Source organism: Puntigrus tetrazona, chromosome 17 (assembly GCF_018831695.1).
Source record: "Puntigrus tetrazona isolate hp1 chromosome 17, ASM1883169v1, whole genome shotgun sequence".
In the NCBI taxonomy this organism is placed as follows: domain Eukaryota; kingdom Metazoa; phylum Chordata; class Actinopteri; order Cypriniformes; family Cyprinidae; genus Puntigrus; species Puntigrus tetrazona.
Window position 1 is genome coordinate 7,996,760 of NC_056715.1, and position 20,502 is coordinate 8,017,261.

At 37.9% G+C, this 20,502-nt stretch overlaps 1 protein-coding gene across 6 annotated transcripts in view; it reads left to right on the forward strand.

The window, feature by feature from the left end:
• The first annotated feature begins 3,253 nt into the window (after positions 1-3,253).
• ltbp1 (latent transforming growth factor beta binding protein 1) overlaps positions 3,254-20,502 on the forward strand; it is a 67,046-nt gene continuing 49,797 nt past the window's right edge. For 4 of the 6 annotated variants that reach the window (XM_043263147.1, XM_043263151.1, XM_043263148.1 and 1 more), the window contains exons 1-3: positions 3,255-3,947; positions 5,050-5,120; positions 13,712-14,054. In XM_043263147.1, the coding sequence (XP_043119082.1) occupies positions 3,613-3,947; positions 5,050-5,120; positions 13,712-14,054 (749 nt within the window). In that variant the 5' untranslated portion in view covers positions 3,255-3,612. Of the gene's footprint in view, positions 3,948-5,049; positions 5,121-13,711; positions 14,055-20,502 lie in introns of all 6 variants that reach the window. The other 2 variants (XM_043263146.1, XM_043263152.1) reach the window with 2 other exon arrangements.

Below are 20,502 nucleotides of genomic sequence, written 5' to 3' on the forward strand. Positions count from 1 at the left end.
TATCCACTTTGTTTTCTACAAGACAAAAATCACAAGGTATATCTTGATCTTGAATCTTGATCAAGGTATATCTTGATATGAAAATATCTTGACCATGTTTTAACCACTAACTTTATTTCGGACATTTACCCAAAGCTTCACTGACTTTTGAACGTTAGAAGTCGTTTCCGAGCTGTGGTCTGCAAAACGGCATCATCTCTGCAGCACCGCTTTTGGAAGCTGTCAAGATGTGCCTAAAATAAATATCAAGCTCTCTTTGACTGTCCTGGAGGTTGTCTAAATGGCAAATGTTGTAGCTCAGGTAGCGTCTGAAACCAAACCGTAGTGTTTGAAAACCATGTATTATAGTAGAGAGTTGCTGACGGGAGATATCTGCGTCCCTCCCACCGGGGCTGCCCCGCTGGCTGTGACAACAATCGCAAAGCACATTTTTAGCTACATAAACTGTTAATTCCCCAGCACAGCTCTCCTTCCTCCCGCAGGATTGTGGTGATACCGCTGATACAGTGTGAAGTTCCTGTCCTCCCTCTGTGGGCTGCATATGTGACTGTTGTATCATTTAATCGCGTCCCTGCTGTCTCACGCACAAGTGAACAACTTAACGCGTTATGTTCTTTAACAGTTTATTAGCTGTAAAAGTTTATTGTGTCTGACACAATTGATCTTTTGAATTCCGAATTTGATTTTCAAGACGAGATTACAAAATTTGATCCCGGACGTTCGATTAGAAATGAGAGTTACTGTTTGTAATACAGAAACAAATGATACCTTAAATTGGAGAGATGTCATCAGTGGGGTAATTACGGAGTCTGGGCCCGCTGCGCAGAATTTGTATGCGAATTAATTTGGATTCGCAAACTAAACTAAGATTTGAGTGCGGTGTGAGCTACTTCAAATCAATCTGAAGTCCTGCCATTAACAATGTCTTTTCTTTCTCTCTTCAGCTCTTTTAGTTATGATGGTCATTATTTTTAAACTAAAAATAGCTATGACCCAAGAATAGCTTTATGACAGCACTGTCTCTCTTCCTTAACTGAATCCCCTTTTCAGCTCTAGCCATTAGACCTGGCAGACGTCACAGGAACTGTCTTTTTATTAAATTAGTGATTATCAGTTGATGAATGCGTGAATTTAATTTGGCAGTATTCTTAACAGAAGCATGTGTTTTTGCATTACATTATAAGAATGGACTGTTAAACACCTGTTCGGTCGTGTAGAAACAGAACAGTTGGTTCTCCTCAAGGATGATCTAATGCAATCGATAAATCAGTCTGAAATCTCCTTCCAAAAAGCTTATGAGGAATGGTATTTCATGTCTGTCTATGTGTCTCTCTGGCCGTCTCACCCACGCATATTCTAGTGTGGGCTGAGCTTAGTCTAGGCCTAAAATGCTCTTGATCTAAGGAAGTTTCTGAGTCACCTTTCAGTAATGCTGTAAAGACATTCTGGTAATCCAGATAACAAGCATCTGTAGGAGGACAGCGGCTTTTGGCTAAGTTTAGGGAATTGTGAGCATGTGAAAGAATGGAGGCATGTTTATCTATTTGTGTGTCGAAACAGGAGGGTGTGTGCGGATGCTGAATGTATTAATAGGATCCGGTTTTTGACGTGTAGGGAGGCTATAGGGTCCCCCGTTCATGGGCAGAAGGCTCTCAAAGTCAGATTTAGAGCTGGTAAGCAGGCAGGCATGCTGTAGGGAGAAAGTCATTTGGATCACATAACTGCATGGAACTTCACAGACTGCTTTGTTTCAGTGTTTCTGAATGGCACTCGAGTAAATCAGCAGAATAAATTAATAGCTGATGGCTTTGCAGGTCTGGTACAATAGTGTTGTGAATGGCATCTTTAAAATGGTCTAAGATGGTTTTACTGCTTAGTCAACACACTTAAAAATAAGCTTTCCCGAAGGCTTTCGCAGTGATGAAAAATTCAGATTTCCTCAGGAACATTTTAGTGAACGATTTTTGAAAGTGCTTTTTTTTTTCTTAGTGTGATAAACATTTTAACAATATATTGATCCTTTGTACGCTGTAAAAAAAACTTTTGTGGAATAGTAAGTTTCCATCTAAGTTAAAGTTTTTTGTGGAATAATCTGCCAATAAAGAACTTTTATTTTTAAGCCAGCTAAAATATTTCCAGCAAAACCATATATTTTTCAACAGTGTCTTTTAACCCCCAATCTTACCAGTTTCAAAGTGTTTTTTTTTTTTTTTTTTTTTTTTTTTTTTTATAGCTTATATTGGCGGGGTTATACTTTTAGACTAGTTTTCATGCTATTTTTATTTTGTGGCTAATGTCAAATACTAAGGGAAATTCTACCAGATGAAAATATAGGAAGGGTCTCCTCAAAACTATAGATTACAAAGGCTATATTTACAAAGCAACAGTCTGATTACTGATGATTGGCTGAGTAAGGAATTATTCATGTTCAGTAAAATATTCAAATTGTTTACATTCTACATACCACTGCCATGTGTTTTTACTGCAATTTTGTTGCTGTTTTGTCTTCAAAAATGAAATGTTGGCCATTACTCAACAATCTGGTCAATTACATAAGCTGCTAAAAATCATTCCATTGCTGTAATTTTAAGACTTGATCATGGATCAACATTACTGTCCAAACATATAGACTTATCCCAACCAAAATCCTTACCCCTAAACCAGTGTGAAATGATAGCTGATTAACAAGGGTGTAAAAGCACCTAACCCTGATCATAAGCCTAAAACAGGTATTTGCTGAAAAATTATCTCTCAATGATTGGCTGATTGGAATGTCCACCAATGGTAACACACATTAGATTTCAGAAAAGTAACCCTGTTTCCTGAGCACCCCCAAAGCGTGGCGGCTTCTTTTCGGTAGATGCACACTATCAAAGAGAAAAGAAATGTGGTTAAAGCATATACCGCGATTATGGTTACTTATATGCATAATGTTGGTACCTTTGTATAAGCAATATTAAAATTCAGTCTCCAGTTGATGCCCAATGTAATATCCTGAGAACCTTTTTTGAGTGGAGCAGTGGAACTGATGCCCGCGTTCTACATGACAGGCTTGATTTATGATGGATGTACTTATCTGACATTTTTACAGACGACCCCCACAGTCAAATCCATGCCTCTGAAGCTCAGTTCTTCAGTTTTTTTGCCTTTGGTTTAAGGGTTCAGCCCCACATGTGTGTTCCAATAAGAGCTCCATCCCTGACGTCATGTCTGCAGGAGATTGGCTATATGGAGCTCGAGCACAAACTCCTGCCCTTGCACACACACGCGCTCAAACTTTTCTAAGAGTTTTCAAACTTCTGCTCGAGCTAAAATCGCCCGCACGCGAGCTCTCTCGCCGCCTTGACTCCCGTTTTCCCCGATTTCCGTTTCGTGCTTTGAAAACTTTCTTTCACTCCAAGCATTTTTTCCCCTCTTTTAAGTTATGCTTGCCTCTTAAGTGTTTTCTTATGGCGAATAGATGACAGCGCGCGAGGGTTTACAACTGCTTCACACGCGACAGAGTGGAGCTGCGCTTCTATAGTTTTATTTTTGTGTCTTTCTATCTATAGTGTGTGTATATAGTAGGCTACAGAGTAGTTCTCTCAAACTTTCCCAACACTTTCACTTCCAATGGATATGGCTGCGCTCATGTGGGACATCATTGTTTCTCTAACGTTATTGATTTCTCCGGCTTCGCTCTCGGCGGATAAGAGCGGCTTCAGGAAACTGTACGTGCTTCAGCCGGGACCGAGCGGTACGGACGGGGTTCACGTGAGCTCTATTTCGTCGCTATCGGGAGCGTCGGGACAACCGCACTCCTACAATGTGGAGCTCAAAGCCAGCTTTGGTGGCCAGGTCCGGACCCGCAGAATGGGTCACCAGTCGAACCCGAACCCGAGCATTCCGATCCGTCAGGACGCGCAGCCCGGCCGACACACAACCAGCCATCATTTGAAAATGTCAGGGTAAGAGCAGAGCCAAGTGTACTCGTCTAGCTACATAACATGTACAGCAATTTAATCTTTTGTATGTACCATACTATACCTACTGCATTAACCTATACAGTAGGTATTGTATGGTATACTAGCCTAGACAGAATAATAAATACTTGCCATTAGTCAGCTACAACAGTAAAAATATGGATATGAATTGTCATTATTATTATTATATAATTCATTATAAATATGTTGTTTTTATGCAGAGTGGTTTTGCGGTCTAAATATTCTCAAAGTTCATTATCCGAACTAAACACAAATGAATGAAAAATAAAGTAACTTTATAAGTGAATACCGATATTAAATGATTTTCTTTAGAGACCCACAAAATGCTGCCGATAACGAATATCGGTAAGTCAAAAGGATTTTTGAGCTGTCTGTAGTTCAGGAAAAGAAGAAAAATTATAGGTTTTGTATGAGTTTAAAAACGATGTGATGCTTCCATTTTAACGCTTTATTTGTATTACGCCAATTTGTTAACGTAAATTGTGTCCATGTAATACAAGAATGTGAGTGTTGTAGTTCCATTAGTTTCAAACTTGCATTTGATTGCCAATGATGTTAGCAGCCAGATGTCACTAAGGAGCGATAAATTTGATAAGGCAACCAGTCTACAGTGATCATAACATTCTTAAAAGCAAAGTAACATCTGTTGTTTCAAGAAACCATGCGAGCCAGATTAAATGTAGGCTACCGGCTCCCCTACCAATGAACCTGATGCCCCTTAAAAAGCTTCACCAGGCCATTCACAAAGATTTTTCCACATTTCCTACAATCACGAAGAGTACTGAGTGTATCCCAGGCCTGTATTTCTTCATATTTCCTGTGCTTTGGATCGGTTCCTCTTGCTTTGCTCTAAAGTGCAGTATGAAATAGCACAGTGGGAATAAGAGGACTGATTATATTGGAGCCTCATCTAGCTTTGGCCCCCGGGCTCTCATGTCACTTCAGTGAGAGCAGACTTGCGTCAGAAACCTCTCTGGGTGGGCGAGGAGATTGACCGAGGGGGTTACAGTAAGGTTAGTAGGTCCATTCCGTTTATGTGTGAGTATGACTCTTGATGTCATTGCAGAGTGAACGTCTGTGGGGGGCAGTGCTGTGTTGGTTGGAGCAAGACCCCGGGATCTCAGCGCTGCACTAAACGTGAGTTATGACTATTCTTTTGAATCATGCATGTGCTTGGGTTCTCTCAGGTCTTTCTTCTGCACTACACCACTCTTGAACTTCAGTTTAAAATCTTGCTTGAATTAGGGAAGTCCTACAATCACCATGAACGTCTAGTTCGAAATGGTTTCTGGATGACTGGATAACAGTTGTGTGTCTTTCAAACCCATTGGCGTAGAAAAGGGGATTGAGTTTGTCTAATTAGAAAGGGTTTAGGCTGAGAACACAAAAGCTGCAGGTTCAGTCATATTTAGGCATCATCTATGAGTTAACAATCCTGCCCAGCATCATTTACTGATCACAGATCGAGGGTTTGGATTTACACTTATGCCCCTTTGGCTTCAAACCTTTATTATGTGCCTTTGAGCAAGACTTTCGTCCATGTCTTGCCCCATAGTTCCCTTGATATAAAATGGTGTCTAGAAGCTCCCTCTGGACACAAATGTGTGCTAAATATAAGTGAGAGGAATTATCAATATTTAGTCTCTATGACTTTAATTCTTCTTTAAAAATGTGAAAACAGATGAGGTTCAGTTGTTGTTTTGGGCCCCATTGACTTTCATTGAATGTACAAAAACTGTTTAAACAATTTTTCCCAAAGTAGAAACAAAGTCATACACAGATTTTCTGAACTGTCCTTTAATGCTATGAGCAGTTGCTGTGGTTAAAACATGACATATGCTAAGACATTTTATGGTGTCCTTTATAAACAACCAGACAGACAGCTGCAGTGCCCACCTGTGATCAGAGTCAAAATGGTCTCTGTGAGATCTGAAGCAGAGGGATGGGGGTGGTCGGAAGGAGGGTGTGTTTTGTTATCATAGGTGTAGATTTCGAGTGGGTGGCGGCGGATGGTTCATGATAGCATATATTAGCAAACACTCAGTATATCACAACATGCTCAAGTTACAAGCAAATCTAATCTGTAAGTTACTGCACACAAAACCCAGAACACCAACATGAGGTTTGTGAGGAAAGGAAATGCAAGACATGACAGAAATGTTTTAGTCAGAAAGTACACGAAAGAAAATACTTTAAATATAATTTTAGAAAACAAAGAGAGAAGGACACGGTGATAAGGGGTAAAAGGTGCATAATTTTGAGGCTACAGAGAGTATGATAACCCAGTGGAAGAGCTGGATCAGTTTCTCCTCATCCTGTGTGTTTCTGCCAGTAGGTTATATAAGAACTCGCCACTGTATGTGTGGAAGTATGTGGAGGGCCACAGGGGAAAAGCAGGAGCTGCACCTCCACCCGCTGTCTGGGACTTACCTCCAGCGCAAATTCCTCTTACCCACCTTTTACACATATCCTAGACAATCAATATTGTGTCTACATCGCGTGTCTCCAGTGACATTCCTCCTTCCTTCCCCTTGTTTTTCAGGAATGACAAATTGACTTTTTTTGTGTGTAGGGTCTATGGCGCCTCCAAGATTGTGTCTTGGATGTCTGCTGCATTTTGACGAAGTGTTTTGACTTGGAGCCTTGCATTGAACATCAGGTGTACATTTTGCTAGTGTACAGTGATTATGCAGGCAATTTCATCCAAGTGATCTTTCTCATACATTAATGTCAGTCTTGGTTCTGGATGTCTGTATTTGATAGATATGGGTTTGTTTCTCAGTGGCTGGTGTGCAAACTACTAAGTTGCAGAGAGTTTTTGCAATGCTTCTTGCATTGCTTAGAATGCTTCTTACGTTTTCTATTGTAAAATCAGATAACTAAGATGCTATTAAAACTTAAAGGAATAATTAAATCCAAAACTAAAATTCTTTCATTAATTACTCACCCTCGTGTCGTTCCATACCCGTACGACCTTTGTTCATCTTTGGAACACAGTTTAAGATACTTTTGATGCATTTTGACAGTTTTCTCTTAGACAACAATGTAATTACAACAATCAAGGTCAGAAATGTAGCTAGGAGATCAGTAAAATAATCAAAACCCTATGTGTTTGAGCGGCACAGTACAGGATCTTCCATTAAACCAGTGGTGTTAGTTTGGGGGCAGGGCTATTTTACACTGTTATATCTATTGCATATCTATGTTCTATTTTCCAGCAAACTAAAATACAAAACAAAAACAAGTAGCTTTGTTCTTGCATTAATCATTGAGTTATTTAAGTGAATGATTGTCACCTGATGGCTTATTTAGTTCTTGAATTAATCATTGTTTTTTTAATTATTGAATTATTGAATGATTTGTTCATTAAAGTGATAGCTTGTTTCATTAGTGAATCATTTATAAATTTTGCAGCTTTTAAAGTCACCACCTACTGGCAGAATGATATTACCTACACTGAAACATCGGCAACACTATGCACAGTGCTGTCTGTGCCTGGAATGTAATGCATCGTGTATATGTGAGAGATTTTAGTAATTAGTATTATAATATACAATAAATATATATTTTATTAAAATATCTCTATATATAATAAGAGAAAGGGAAAAAAAAAAAAGAAAACCCCCTGTTTACAGAAAGAGGCCCTGTTTCCCTGTTTACACGGGCAGAGGAATCACTTCGCAGGCCATCTGGAGCAAACCCAGAGCACATTCCTGCTTCAGCCATCCCTTTTATTTTCAATGGAAGCATCTATAGTTTGATGTCAGCCGCACAGTGAGTAGCCTGAGAGCTCTTAAATTTGAGCTGAAATGTAACAGAACGTTTTTAATGGAAGACCTTGCAGGAAAATTGAGTGTGGAAAAGGGAAGCCTCTTTACTACCTTGTATTATGTCTCTGACCATTTTTTCTGCTGACTCAGGAAATTTTGGCTTTATATTGTTTTTATTTTGTTATACAGTACCACTATGGTGTCATTAAGCCATTTATTTGTATGTTTTGCCAGCCTCTGTGCGCTTCTTTTAAAGGCTGTTTTCATAAATGTACAGAATCCAGTTTTTCTGCCAGATCACTTGCGTAAACCCATAAACGTGTCTGATGGGGTCACCACTGTGTACACATGCTTTCAAGTAAATTAAGAATGAAATATGATCTTTTTCGTTCATCTGACAGCAGCATTAGCATTAGATGTTGTAATTTATGGTGACTGGGACATAGTGGCAAGGGACTAATCATGGGTCAGCCATTTTTCATTGCTCATATATTTTTTCGATATAGGGATAAAATGAGAAAGTCCAGGTTATAGTCAGTACCTCCCCCTGTCTCTATATATCTTCCTTTCCATTTTGTTTTTTAGAATAACTGTCTCCATCCACCACCTCTCTTGTCTTAGAAGATAGACCTAACTGTAAATTTTCCTGCTAAATGTTTAATGGTGGTCGATTTTTCAGGTTTTAAAACTCACCTCACTCAAAGTCCAAACAAAGAGAGTAGTCTAAATAGAAATGCCTTTTGTTTTTCCTGGCTCGTCCCACCGAGCTGCAAGAAACCTCATAGATGAAGTGTTTTATCTGGAGCTGTCAGTCATCCAGGTAGCTTTGGTGTCTGACATTGAGTCCTATTATTGTACAGTACAGAAGGACGCTGGGATGTTAGCCTTTCTATTTTACCACCAGGATATTGCACTCCAGTTCTTTATCTCTAACAGAACAGGAAGAGTGTTAATCCTGGTTCATTTTTGGCCCACCATGTCCTATAAATAAATGACAATGTGGACGAGGGACTGGTTGTAGCAGCTTCAGCACTAACTGGCTTGCACTTCTAAATGTTTGAACATTGCACCATTAAACTTAGTTGAAACGTGACCCTACTACATATAAACTAAATATTTACTTAAGTCATCAACCAGAAGTGATAGTTGGAATAAACTGGAAGACTGACTGGATCAATGAGCTCATGTTTTAAATGACAGATAAATTATGTTGACATTTACATTTGTTTATATTTTTAGAGAGTGAACTTTATATGGATAAATTAGTTCTAAGCAGCTTTCTGACAGTGAACTTTACATTGTGCCTGTCATTTGTGCATGCCAGCTTTTATTAAAAGAAAATAAACATTTCTGGATTGCTGTACTACTATTTATTTAATTGATTTACTGTTAAATTCCTGATTCCTGATTTAATTAACTTAATAAATAGATTTAATTAATTTAATTGACACATTATTTTAGAATTATTATTTAATTTTATAATTGATTGTTTTTCAACACATTTATTTTTACAAATTTGAAGGCAGCTTATTGGACCCATAATTTTGCTCCTGTTCAACTACACATTAATTTATTTATGAACTCCTTTCTAAGTCTTAACAACAATGGCATGTGTGTGTGTGTGTGTGTGTGTGTGTGTGTGTGTGTGTGTGTGTGTGTACATGTGTTTGTATATACGTATGTATGTTTTGGTTAGGATGAAGTCTGATTGTGAAAAAACAACAGACATGTTTAAGAGTTGTCTGAGCGGATGTCACGAAGTGAGCCTAGGTTCAGTCTGCAAAATGACTGCCGCCTTGTTGGCCTCTCTTTCCTGAGGAGTTTTCGTGCTTGCATTTGCCATGTGATATGCATTCAGAAGCTTCTCAGACTTTCCTTGAGTTCTTTTATTGGATTGAGATCATCAGGAAACATTCAGAGCATTTTTGTGTTTCTCAGACAGTCGAGGGTTGATGGGTGATTTAATTTGTCTGCACAATGGAAGACTGTGTAGCACCGAAGAGCTTGCAGATGGTAAAAACTCTAATGAAAATTTAGCACCAGAGAGCAACTTTTGCATTGTTGACAGCTTTGATTTAATGCCACTACATAATTTACATCTTATTTACAGTTTGTTTTACAACATGTAAAATGCAATGAATGCTCATGTCTTCCATCTGAGCCTGGATTTCTCATATTGCTCATCTGAAGTGTTTGAGTGTTTTTCCTGAGCTCAGGCATGTGTGCACAGCTCACCGCTGAAAGACTGCTCAGTCTATTTTGTCCCTCAACTGAACACGGCCCAAGCGTTCAAGTCCTTCGCCAGATAAAACACAACATGAAAATATTTCACCTGGGCTCCACAGCACGGCAGAGAGACAGATACGTTTTTCCTGGCCGTCCTCGCTGAAAAAGTGTCCTAGATCTGCAGGAACAGGTGACTAAGTTGAGGAACCTGCTGGGATGATCCTGAACTAAAGAGAAGAGCTCAATTCTGTTGCTTTCCCTGAATTCAATAGTTGCACCACTCTTAAATGTGGTAATTCAGTACAGTAACCTGTGTCGTCTTTATTAACCCCCTGCAATGCAATACAGTTTAACCAGCACAAGTGATCATTTTTAGATGGGGCTTATTGTATTATAGTTCAGAAAAGTGGTCCAGATCAAATTATTAAGCATTTTTAGTTTTTCAGATTGACAGAATTAAGTAAGGTTTAATCAGATTTGTCCATGTTTTCCTAGGCATATGTCACACATACACAGGAAACTAGTTCTTGATTGCCTAATAATGTCAGAGATTTGGCTTTGTTTACCTGTTGGCATGCTCTCAACAGCCCTCATACATTATATATACCATATTTGTATTGCCACATTTGTACCACATTTCTCTGTAGATTCCTCATAATCTTGAACACCAAAATTGGTAGATTATGTCCAAAGGCTGCACACAATTGGTCAGTCATTACTTTTAGCAGGTATGAAAACAACAGGAAAACAAATTTAAAACCTGGAATTTTTAGACAATTACAAAATCCTGGCCAGGACATTTCCTGGAATAAGAGGACTTGTGGTCGCTTTAAAGGGTTAGTTCACCCCAAAAGTAAAAAAAAAACTTAAGACCTTTGTTCATCCTTGGAACATTAATTAACACAAATTACCCTGGTCATGATTAAAATAATAGCTGTGTTCGTTTTTAATAACTAAGTGGTCCAATGTCAATCATACCATTAGCACATGTCTTTGTAATGTTTTGGCCCGTAAAGTTTTTTATTATTATTTTACAGGTTAAATTCCAGTCTTTACACAACCTAAGAATCCATTAATAGTTTGAAAAGTACATGAAAAAGTGATAAAGATTTGCAATCTGGTCTAAAAACCTGGAAATACATACTTAATAGTCATACAATTTATAACCATTTGAATCTAGTGTTCAACAAAGCAGTATAAATCATACAGGTTTAAAACGACATAAAGGGAGTATGACAGAAATATCCTTTTTTGGGTGAACTTTCTCTTTAAGCTTAACATAAGTGCTTATTTTTCCAGGTTAATTAAGGCATGGCTTGTTTGAAAGGGGTTGCTGTGTCAGTATCTCCACAACAACTTGTGAAATGCCTCTCCTGTCTGCTCACACTGCACGTTTTCAGTCCTCAGGCAGTAGCTTAGCATGCTAACCCACATGTTACATTCTTGTCCAAGCAAATCCAAGTTCTACCTTTCAGATTCAACACGTCTAAAGATGTTAGAGCTGTGGGAGAGCTCTGCAGCATACAGATCCTCTTGAATGAGCTCTTAGATGTGTTACACGTATAAAGCTCAGCGGAGAAATGGCCCGACCGCAGCCGCCTTTAATTGCCTCTGTGTCTACTGTGAAATACTAGCAGACTGAAATGGGCTTATCGACCATTCTGTCTGCCGCATTCAGCTGTGCGTAAGCTCTTACACCGCTGAGCACGTTGAGGGTACAATGCAACACATTTAACACCGATTTCAATATTGACTTGAGGGATAAAACTAATAAGAAGCTGGACGTGTTGGAATTACCCTGCACTGCTCCCCATAGCCCGGTCATCTGAGTCAGCAACATCGCCCTCACTTTATCAGTCTTTTTTTGCTTCGTGTTCTCTGTCTTTGTGAGGCCTAACTTTATCTCTCATATTCTTTTTTGGGTGCAGTGAAGTCAGCAGGAAGGTTCATTTGAAGAGGCTTTGAGCAGAGTATTGTATAGTAGCCCTCAGCATTAGTCATGAGGATTGGTGATACGATCTGACTCATTTTTAATGATGGCAGGATGTCTGCACGATCTAAAACTTGTGATATACTGACTTACTGATTCACACTGTACAAGCAAGTTAGTTTATACTAAGAGGCAGGACACACTTATGTGTGGTAGAAATTATTATTATTAAGGATTAACTTTTTGCTTCTCAGTGGCTTCAGTGTTATGTGATCCTTTAGAAATCTGTCTACATTTGTGCCCACATGTGTTCATTTTGTGTGTGTATGTGGAAGAGGAGGTACACAAGGGCATGACATGTACAAGAACAGTGTTCATGTGTGTACCTCGTTTCTAAGGGCTGTCTCACTTTGTAACCCTGAGCCCCAGAGGACCAATGAGGTACATTGGAAAAGGAGGGAAACCTAGTGAGGGTGGAAAAGAAAACAGAAATCCCTTGCTGTGGGTCACGTCAAATTAAATGAAAAATTCCAAACCGGGAGGAGTGGTTTATATGATGTCATATTTGATGTAATCCCTCTCAGCTCTGTCACAAGGCATGTGCATAATAATTTCTGGTTAATAAATGCTAATTTAATCGAGTTGTGTTTGGGAACACTTTCAATTAAACCTACCTCAGGATCTGGAAAAAGAATTTATCAATTAAGCACATTATTTCTATTATGAAAATAAATTATTATTTCTATTATTTTATTTTGTTAAATAGTTTATAACTTAATTAAATGTGAATCAAATTTATATAAATTATGATTTAAATCTATATCATGTTTATTTGTAAGTAAAAAAAGGGTGTGGCTTTGAATAAATCATAAAATGCACTGTACTCTAAATTCTGGCCTGTAATAGGTATATGAAGATGTCTTTCTGTAGTAGTTTGTGTAAAGCAGCTGCTGTTCAGTGTGATGTCACAGAAACTGTTGATGAGATCATCCTTCCTAACATCTGTCTTGAGCTCTGGGCACTGATCCACTTCCTATTTGGGAATCTCCACAGTACTCAGACTCATATATAACTATAAATTTGCTGATGAGCAGCAAGCTGCCCTGTTTTTGTGTGTGTGTGTGTGTGTGTGTGTGTGTGTGTGTGTGTGTGTGTGTGTGTGTGTGTGTGTGTGTGTGTGTGAGTTAGTGAGGGAGGGAGGGAGGGAGTGAGGGAGAGAGAGTCTGTGTAGGTTGGCCACAGAGACCTGTAGGCTCTTTGTAGTTGAATGACAGCTTTGTTCCTGTTCCTCAATGATGTAATTACAGACCACAAGTCAACACCCAGTTATCCACTCATTTTCTCTCTTCTCTCTGTTAGTCTGCTTCTCTCTTGCATTCTCTTTGCTCTTTCTGTCATGATCTGTGCAAACAAATGTTCTGAGCTTTAGTTTTTAAGCTTTGGTCCACATCATAAAATAAGTATACAGAAACTATGACCTTACAGACTTTCTACTGTATTAAGAATTCTGAGAATTTTGTATGCATATCTGTTTTTATAAGTATACATATAAGTAATTAAACTGTAGAATATTATATTTTTAAGTTATATTATTTGTATTATATATATATATATATATATATATATATATATATATATATATATATATATATATATATATATATATATATATATATATATATATATATATATATATATATATATATATATATATATATATATATATATTATTTATTTTTTTTTATTTATTAGGGTCCAGGTTTTTTTTTTTAATTATATTACATTTCCCCTCTTTGTTACAGCTAACTGTACACCTCCATGCAAAAATGGAGGAATGTGCTTGCGGCCCCACATTTGTGTGTGTAAGCCAGGCTCTAAAGGCAAGTCCTGTGAACAGACCACTCTGCCCCCATCCTCTCATCCAACTGGACCGTTAAACGGACACACCAATGGTGGACTTCCAAATGGAGGTCATACAAATGGATATCCCAACGGTCATAATTTAATTCCCCAGCGGCCTATTCCTCAGCAGATCTTCCCGCAAGGCCAAGGTCAAGTGCCATTACCGTTGCCAGGCACCAACATGGGACATCTGACTCTGTCCATGAAGCCATCACCGAATGGACCCATTCCTTATCAACCACAGTGAGTATGACGTCTGGATTCAGTCATTTATAGCAATACTGTGTCGTGGTTGAGGATTTGAGTGCATTTTCATTCATAATGGTTGTTTGGCTTTGTACTTTTTAGCATTTGGTCTTTTAGGTCAACAAATATATTTCCAAGAGGTTAAAACATTCCTAACTGATTGTACTTATTAATAAAAGGACAGTGCAAAATTCCTATGACCAGAGTTTTGACATTCACAATGAAGTCTGGTTCACGCTCGTAGTTGAATAATTAAATATTATATGCACTTCCAGCTAAATGCACAGTGATGTAAGGGCATTGTAGAATGATAGTTTTAAAAACTTACTAGATGGAAGAATTTATTAGTGAAACTGATGTTTAAGAAGCAATTATATAACCAAAAAAGTCTGAGTAATGGTAGATAATAATAATAAATGTATAATCAAACAGTTTATTTAAAAATATATGCGAAGGCCTGTGAGTAGTTGTGTAAATGTCTTTCGGACTTTTGCTATGCATCAGGCCCTTAGTTCACTAAACTTGTCATTTTATTATTTCGGAATAAGCTCCATAGCTCTGCATTAATGCCAGACATCAGACCCACAGATGTCACCGACCTTCCATGAACCCCTACTACTCTCACAGCCTGGGTCTATTTTACAGAAATACCTACTGTTCTTTAGCCTGACAGAATTTTTTTTTGCATGACTTACACTTGGACTTTCACCAACTTGTGATGTCCTGTTATGTATTAAATGCCATAACTTTTGTTTGCCCTCAAAACATGATTTTTATGAGAATCTTTTACTGTGACTCATTAAAACCCCTGCAGATCTGTTTTTTTGAAAAGTTCTGGCTTTTGATTGTTTTGACTGCCACAAATATAGACGACTGGAAAGTTCACAATCATATCGGATGTGAAGCTTTCTTTATTTTTTTCTAACAGAGCAAATCGGACTAAGTGCACACACTGAGTCAGAATCCTGAGATGTGGGGGGAAAGCCACAGAATTGCCCCCATGTTGGTTCCAGGAAAAGCTGTAAGATTGTGGCAGGACAGGATATTGATGAATTCTACTTAAAATATTAATGAAAGCAGTTTATGTGCTGGGACTGACGTGCATTTTCAGTCAGAGTTTGGACGTATCTGCTTGGTAATTGCTACCAGACCTGTCCTCGAAAGCTTCTGTGGGTTTCCACAGGGTTTATTGTGTGTGGAGGAGGTAGGCCTCTCTCCAGAACTCCCCTTCCTCTCAGCTGCAGACAAACTTGCTCAACATTTCAGAGGAATTTCCTGCATTTTAGATATTTGTATTATTTTGATGTTATCAGTGTATATATAAACAATATTTAATTATATTATTAATAAAATATTTGGGTTACAAAAGTCAAAAAGACAAGACTATGAGTGTTACAAGGTAGAACTATCAGGATAAAATAATTTAATTAAAGTTTTTGTTAATGTTAATATTTTGTAAAGACAAATTTTTTTATTGTTTTTATTTTTAATCAATATTTTTTTATTTTAATAAAAAAAGCAACAATGTGCACAATATGAATTTAATTTTATTTAAAATGTATTTTAAATAATCTTTTATTTTAAAATGACATCTTGTTACAGTTTTGAAAACTGGATAGTTACTGTCAATATATTTGTTCTCTTAGACTGTCTCTGGGTTGCCAGGGTAACATATGGAAGCAGTGAGTTATGTATTCATAAATTTTATATGCAATAACATTTAACGTGTTTTTTCACTGTTATTTTATTTTTCAAATGGGATATTTTCAAATGTCAAAATGTGACAGTTATTAGGCTACACTTCCCTCCAAAACCGACTGAATGAGTGAAAGGTTTATTGAAGCACAGATTGAATGATTTGTTGGTGACACGCAGCTGTGAATCATCAGTGTGGGTTTAGTTTAGTGAAGCTGTGGTTGGGTGTCATCACCGCAGAAACAGGTCAGTGAAATGGTTATTAAAACACTTGGGGAATCTAAACGTTTTGGCTAATTGTGGACAAGCATCTAGGAATGAATAGATTCCAATTAGAACCAAGTATGAGCCATGTAACAAATCTTTTTGACGTCTCAATGAACCCTTAACGCTCACAAAAAGAATCATTTTCAGGAAGGTTTCACGTGGCATGATTTTACAGGTGTGCAACAGTTCTACTGAAAAAAAAGTCTCTCTGCGATGATAATTTTAAAATCAAGATGTTACAGGGTTAAATTTGCAGAGGCCTTGTATTAATATAATAGTGAGAAAAACTTTTAGATTTATAGTTGAAGGGGTTTGTGGATTTGTGTCTAGAAAACCTGATCCATCCACAGGAACACTGCTGGTCATGGAAAGGATTGAGACGCTTTAGGAGAGATTTTATACAGTGTTTTCTGTTGACGCTTTATTTTCCGAGCCTGGATCAATGCTGAGCATTGTGCTCAAGCTGTGTGGCACATTGTATTTACTCTAAACCTATTGTTTGACTAAAGTGATTTGAGGTGTTTAATGTTGGAGGTTATAATTAAATCTTGTAGTGTTTGTGCTCTGAGGATTTTTCTGTGTTGACTTATCCAGATCTGAAGTAAACTCATGAATCCTTTGTTGGCAGTTTAGGTGACCTTTAGGTGAGTCACTGGTCCTTTTAAAAACCCACATAAAACCATAAGTTTGAACTGACTGGGCTGGTTTAGTATATTGTTCACACCCTATCAAATCAGATTTTGGTAGAAAATAATTGCTAATTAAAGTGAAGAAAGGAGCTTACAGTATGATGCATGTAAAAGCAGCAGTAAGCACCAGGTTGCACTCTATTTAAAATAATAATGAATGGAACTTTTGTATTACTTGTTGATACTTCTTCATTTAGAGTATTTTGTGCATCAGTATGCTAGTGTAAATTAGTCTGGAGAAGTAAGCAACCAAGGCTAATTGGAAATATGTACATTTATGGATTAGGAGTAAACAGTAAATCAAAGACTATAACTTTAATTCCTCCTTCAGTTACTATCTGTGAGCCCAGACTTGTGTTTTTTTCTAGGTAATCTTTTAGTTGATCTACACTTACTCTATGTACATTGAATGAAAAATAACCTTATAGACAAACTGTGTGGTCTGTGTGGTCTGCATAATGTAAAATAACCCAGTAATGTCCTGGCAGAAAATGACCAGTACACCTTCTGTTAATTTTACATTTTAATGACCCTAAAACACAGCACAATGCAGTGTGTAGTTCAAAGTAAAGGTAAAACACCTGTGAAACGTCAGTACAAAAAATGTATGCGTATATAATCACCCTGCAGTGCATACTGACTCCACCACAGCATGATGCAACCGCTAGCCTCCAGTGACAAAAAGGCACCCATAATAGAGCAGTGATGTTAACACACACCTGGCTCTGTAACTCCTGTCAGTCATTGAGTTCTGGAGTTCATCTGTGCTGCTTCTCTCATGTCTGGCAGGACTTTGAAGTGTCAGTCACATTCAGGTTACACCATGATATGTTTATGTAACTGGTGATAGTACATTGCAATAATACAAATAGGTTTGCTTATTAAATTGACAAAACGTAATTTTGCACAAAGCAATGGTATCATCAGCATAAAAAAATACTCTAAAAAGTTCTGCTTGGTTGAAAATACAAAACTGTGTAGGACACAATAACTTGCGGACTCTCACTTCAGTGAGGCTTATATACTGTGTCTTTAATGTTTTAAAGTATTATATGTCAATGTGAACCGTTTGAAAAGAAAATAGCCAAGTGAAGGTCACGAATGAATGATTTGGAGAGGTCACTCGGAAATATAAAAAATTACACTCTCCAGGCCCTCAAATGGGCTTCATATTGAACATTTTTTGTCCTTTTCAAACACTTATCTATAACCAGATGTCCTACTTCTCTGTCCTCTGCTCACTTTACAATGCCATTCACTGCAATACGGCGGCAAGACATATTATGCATTGAATCGTTTGTTTGTGGAAATTAGACAAAAATATAAGCTGGCATTTTGCATTAAATTCTGTGAGCACAGAATCATGAAATCACGAGGGACTGTTTAAAGAAGTAATAACAAAATGCTTGTGACAGCTGTAGCGATTTTAAGGTAATCAACATTACGATTTATCAAACAACATTAGCATGTAGTCTAGGTGTTATGCATCACTGATAAGATTGGGTCTGCTGGTGTTTAGGAAACAAATATCCATCTGCAGACAATAGGTATTGAAGAGAGCAAAAGCATCGTGATGTGGGTCACTGGGTTCATTAGAAGAGAGAGCTGTGTAGTGTCTCGCCGAGCACGAGGGAGGAACTGCGGCAGATTCCGCCAGATTCTGGAAATAACAAGAGGATAAGAGCGGAAGGAGAAGAATAGACAAAGTGGTCAAAATGTGGGAGAAGGAAATGGAAAACCGAGATGGACGAAGTACTGATATTATTAAAGGAGGAGGATGGGCAGAGTGGTACAGAAAGAAATGGAGAAAGGTCAGATAAAAGAAAGACACAGAGAGAGAAATGTGAAAAATTAAGTTGTTTATGTGAAAATAAGCGACATCTGGAGATGACTGGAGTTCAGACCTTTGTAGCTGTTCGGTTTTGATTGAGAGGGAGAAAGAGAGAGAGTAAAAAAATAACTCCCTGCATCTTTTTTTCAATTTAATTACAGCACGTCTGCCAGCGTACGAGGTCGCGCCAGCTATTTTGTTGAGACTGGAATTGGAGCTTATGTTTATAACTTTTCTCTCTCTCTCTCTCTCTCTCCCTCTCGCCCTCTCCGACATCCCCCTCTCACTCTCATCTTCTCTCTGATGGAGCTGTAGACTTCAACAGCAGTAGCTGGATGATCCATAAGTATTGATTTCAAATTAAATGTTCATCTGCAAGTGAAATTTGAGAGATGGCTTTGTCACCATATACATCACATTCTAAAGCTATTCTAATTAAGTGGACTGTAAAAGCAAAAGTGGCTCACTACTAGAGAATGAAAGAAAATTACTTGGTAGAAAACTTTTAGTTAGAAAGTAAAGTAGATAAATTAATTCACAATAATACTGATTAACTGAGGTTTTGAATAAAAGATGCAACCATATTGAGCGTAAAAGTCTTTCAAAGATATTAACCTTACCGACCCCAACCTAGTAATATAGACTGTATATGTTTGAGTTTTTTTTCTCCTTGTGATGCCTTTAATTACCATGCTCTTTCATTCAGGCAACCCACTGGCTGGTTGATTTTGAAAATATGTCGTTTTGCACATTCCAAGTCATTAGATCGCTGGGCTGCAATAGACACATTAGAAGAAGTGAGCGGAGCCGCATCACATGTGTTCAACCGCTATGCTCCAAAAACCATAATTACAATTCATATTACCAGGATTTACTCTGAATCTCAGCCCAGTGTCGTAAAATTCAATATAAACAGCTCATTATACTTCTACTCCCCTTGCGCAGAATAATCTTAGGGCAAATAAACATTAGTGAATTTTTCAAAAAAAGAAAAATATGTGGCTTCATGGCCACAGGAGCAGCATTAAGTGCTGACTGGCTCTCTAGAGCGCTTTCTGAATCCAGAAGCGAGCGGGTTCAGTTCCAGTCTCAGACAGGTTCCTCTTCATCAGAGACGGCACATGTAAACAGATGTCCCTGCTGATCTAACCTGTCTACCAGAAGAGTCTCTGTGGGCAGAAATCAGCTGGGATCGCAGCACCTAAATGGATCTGGCTCTCTGCTCTGTAAACTTCTTCTCTTACTGGCCTGCTGTGGTGATGTGTGGAGGCAATAAAAGATCCTGCTGTTCTTTTGTTGTGGTTTTTATTGAGATATTTGAATGCAGACCACACAGTTTGTTCAGTTAACTGCTTGTCTGCAAACCTCATTTCATATTATGATACTATTCAAGTAGCTTTATACTAACATATTAAACTCATTTCTCACAGTGACTGTGTTCCTTGCTGAGTTTTTTTCTTGCTTTGTTTGAAAAATGTTAAATGTTAAAGGAAAATGTTAATATTGCTTATGTGTGTATGTATATGTAAAAAGGTCAGGTTTGAAACAAAATATTGTGAATAATAAAAGCAGGACCTTCATTTTTGGGTAGACTGTCCATTTAAGACAAATTTTTAAAACATGTAGCGTTGAACCCTAGTGAAAGCAACATAAAAGTGCACAGCTCTAATGGTACAATGAGATACTTGTTCTAGAGTTGATGCTGAAAAGAGTTTCAGTACATCCATCCCCATCCCTTTCGGCGGTCCACAGGAAGACAATTATAACTTGAACAGTACTTAGTTGTCTGTGCTAAACATGCTGAAAAAATGGTCTGGGCTACAGAGCACATCTGGGCACAAACCCAGTGGTTCCCTTACTATGATTTACATTACGGCACACGTGTATTCACAGATTTATGTCACCGTCTGCTGAACATTCAATAACAAGCATAAGAGAATTCTGGATTTCACATGCATACATC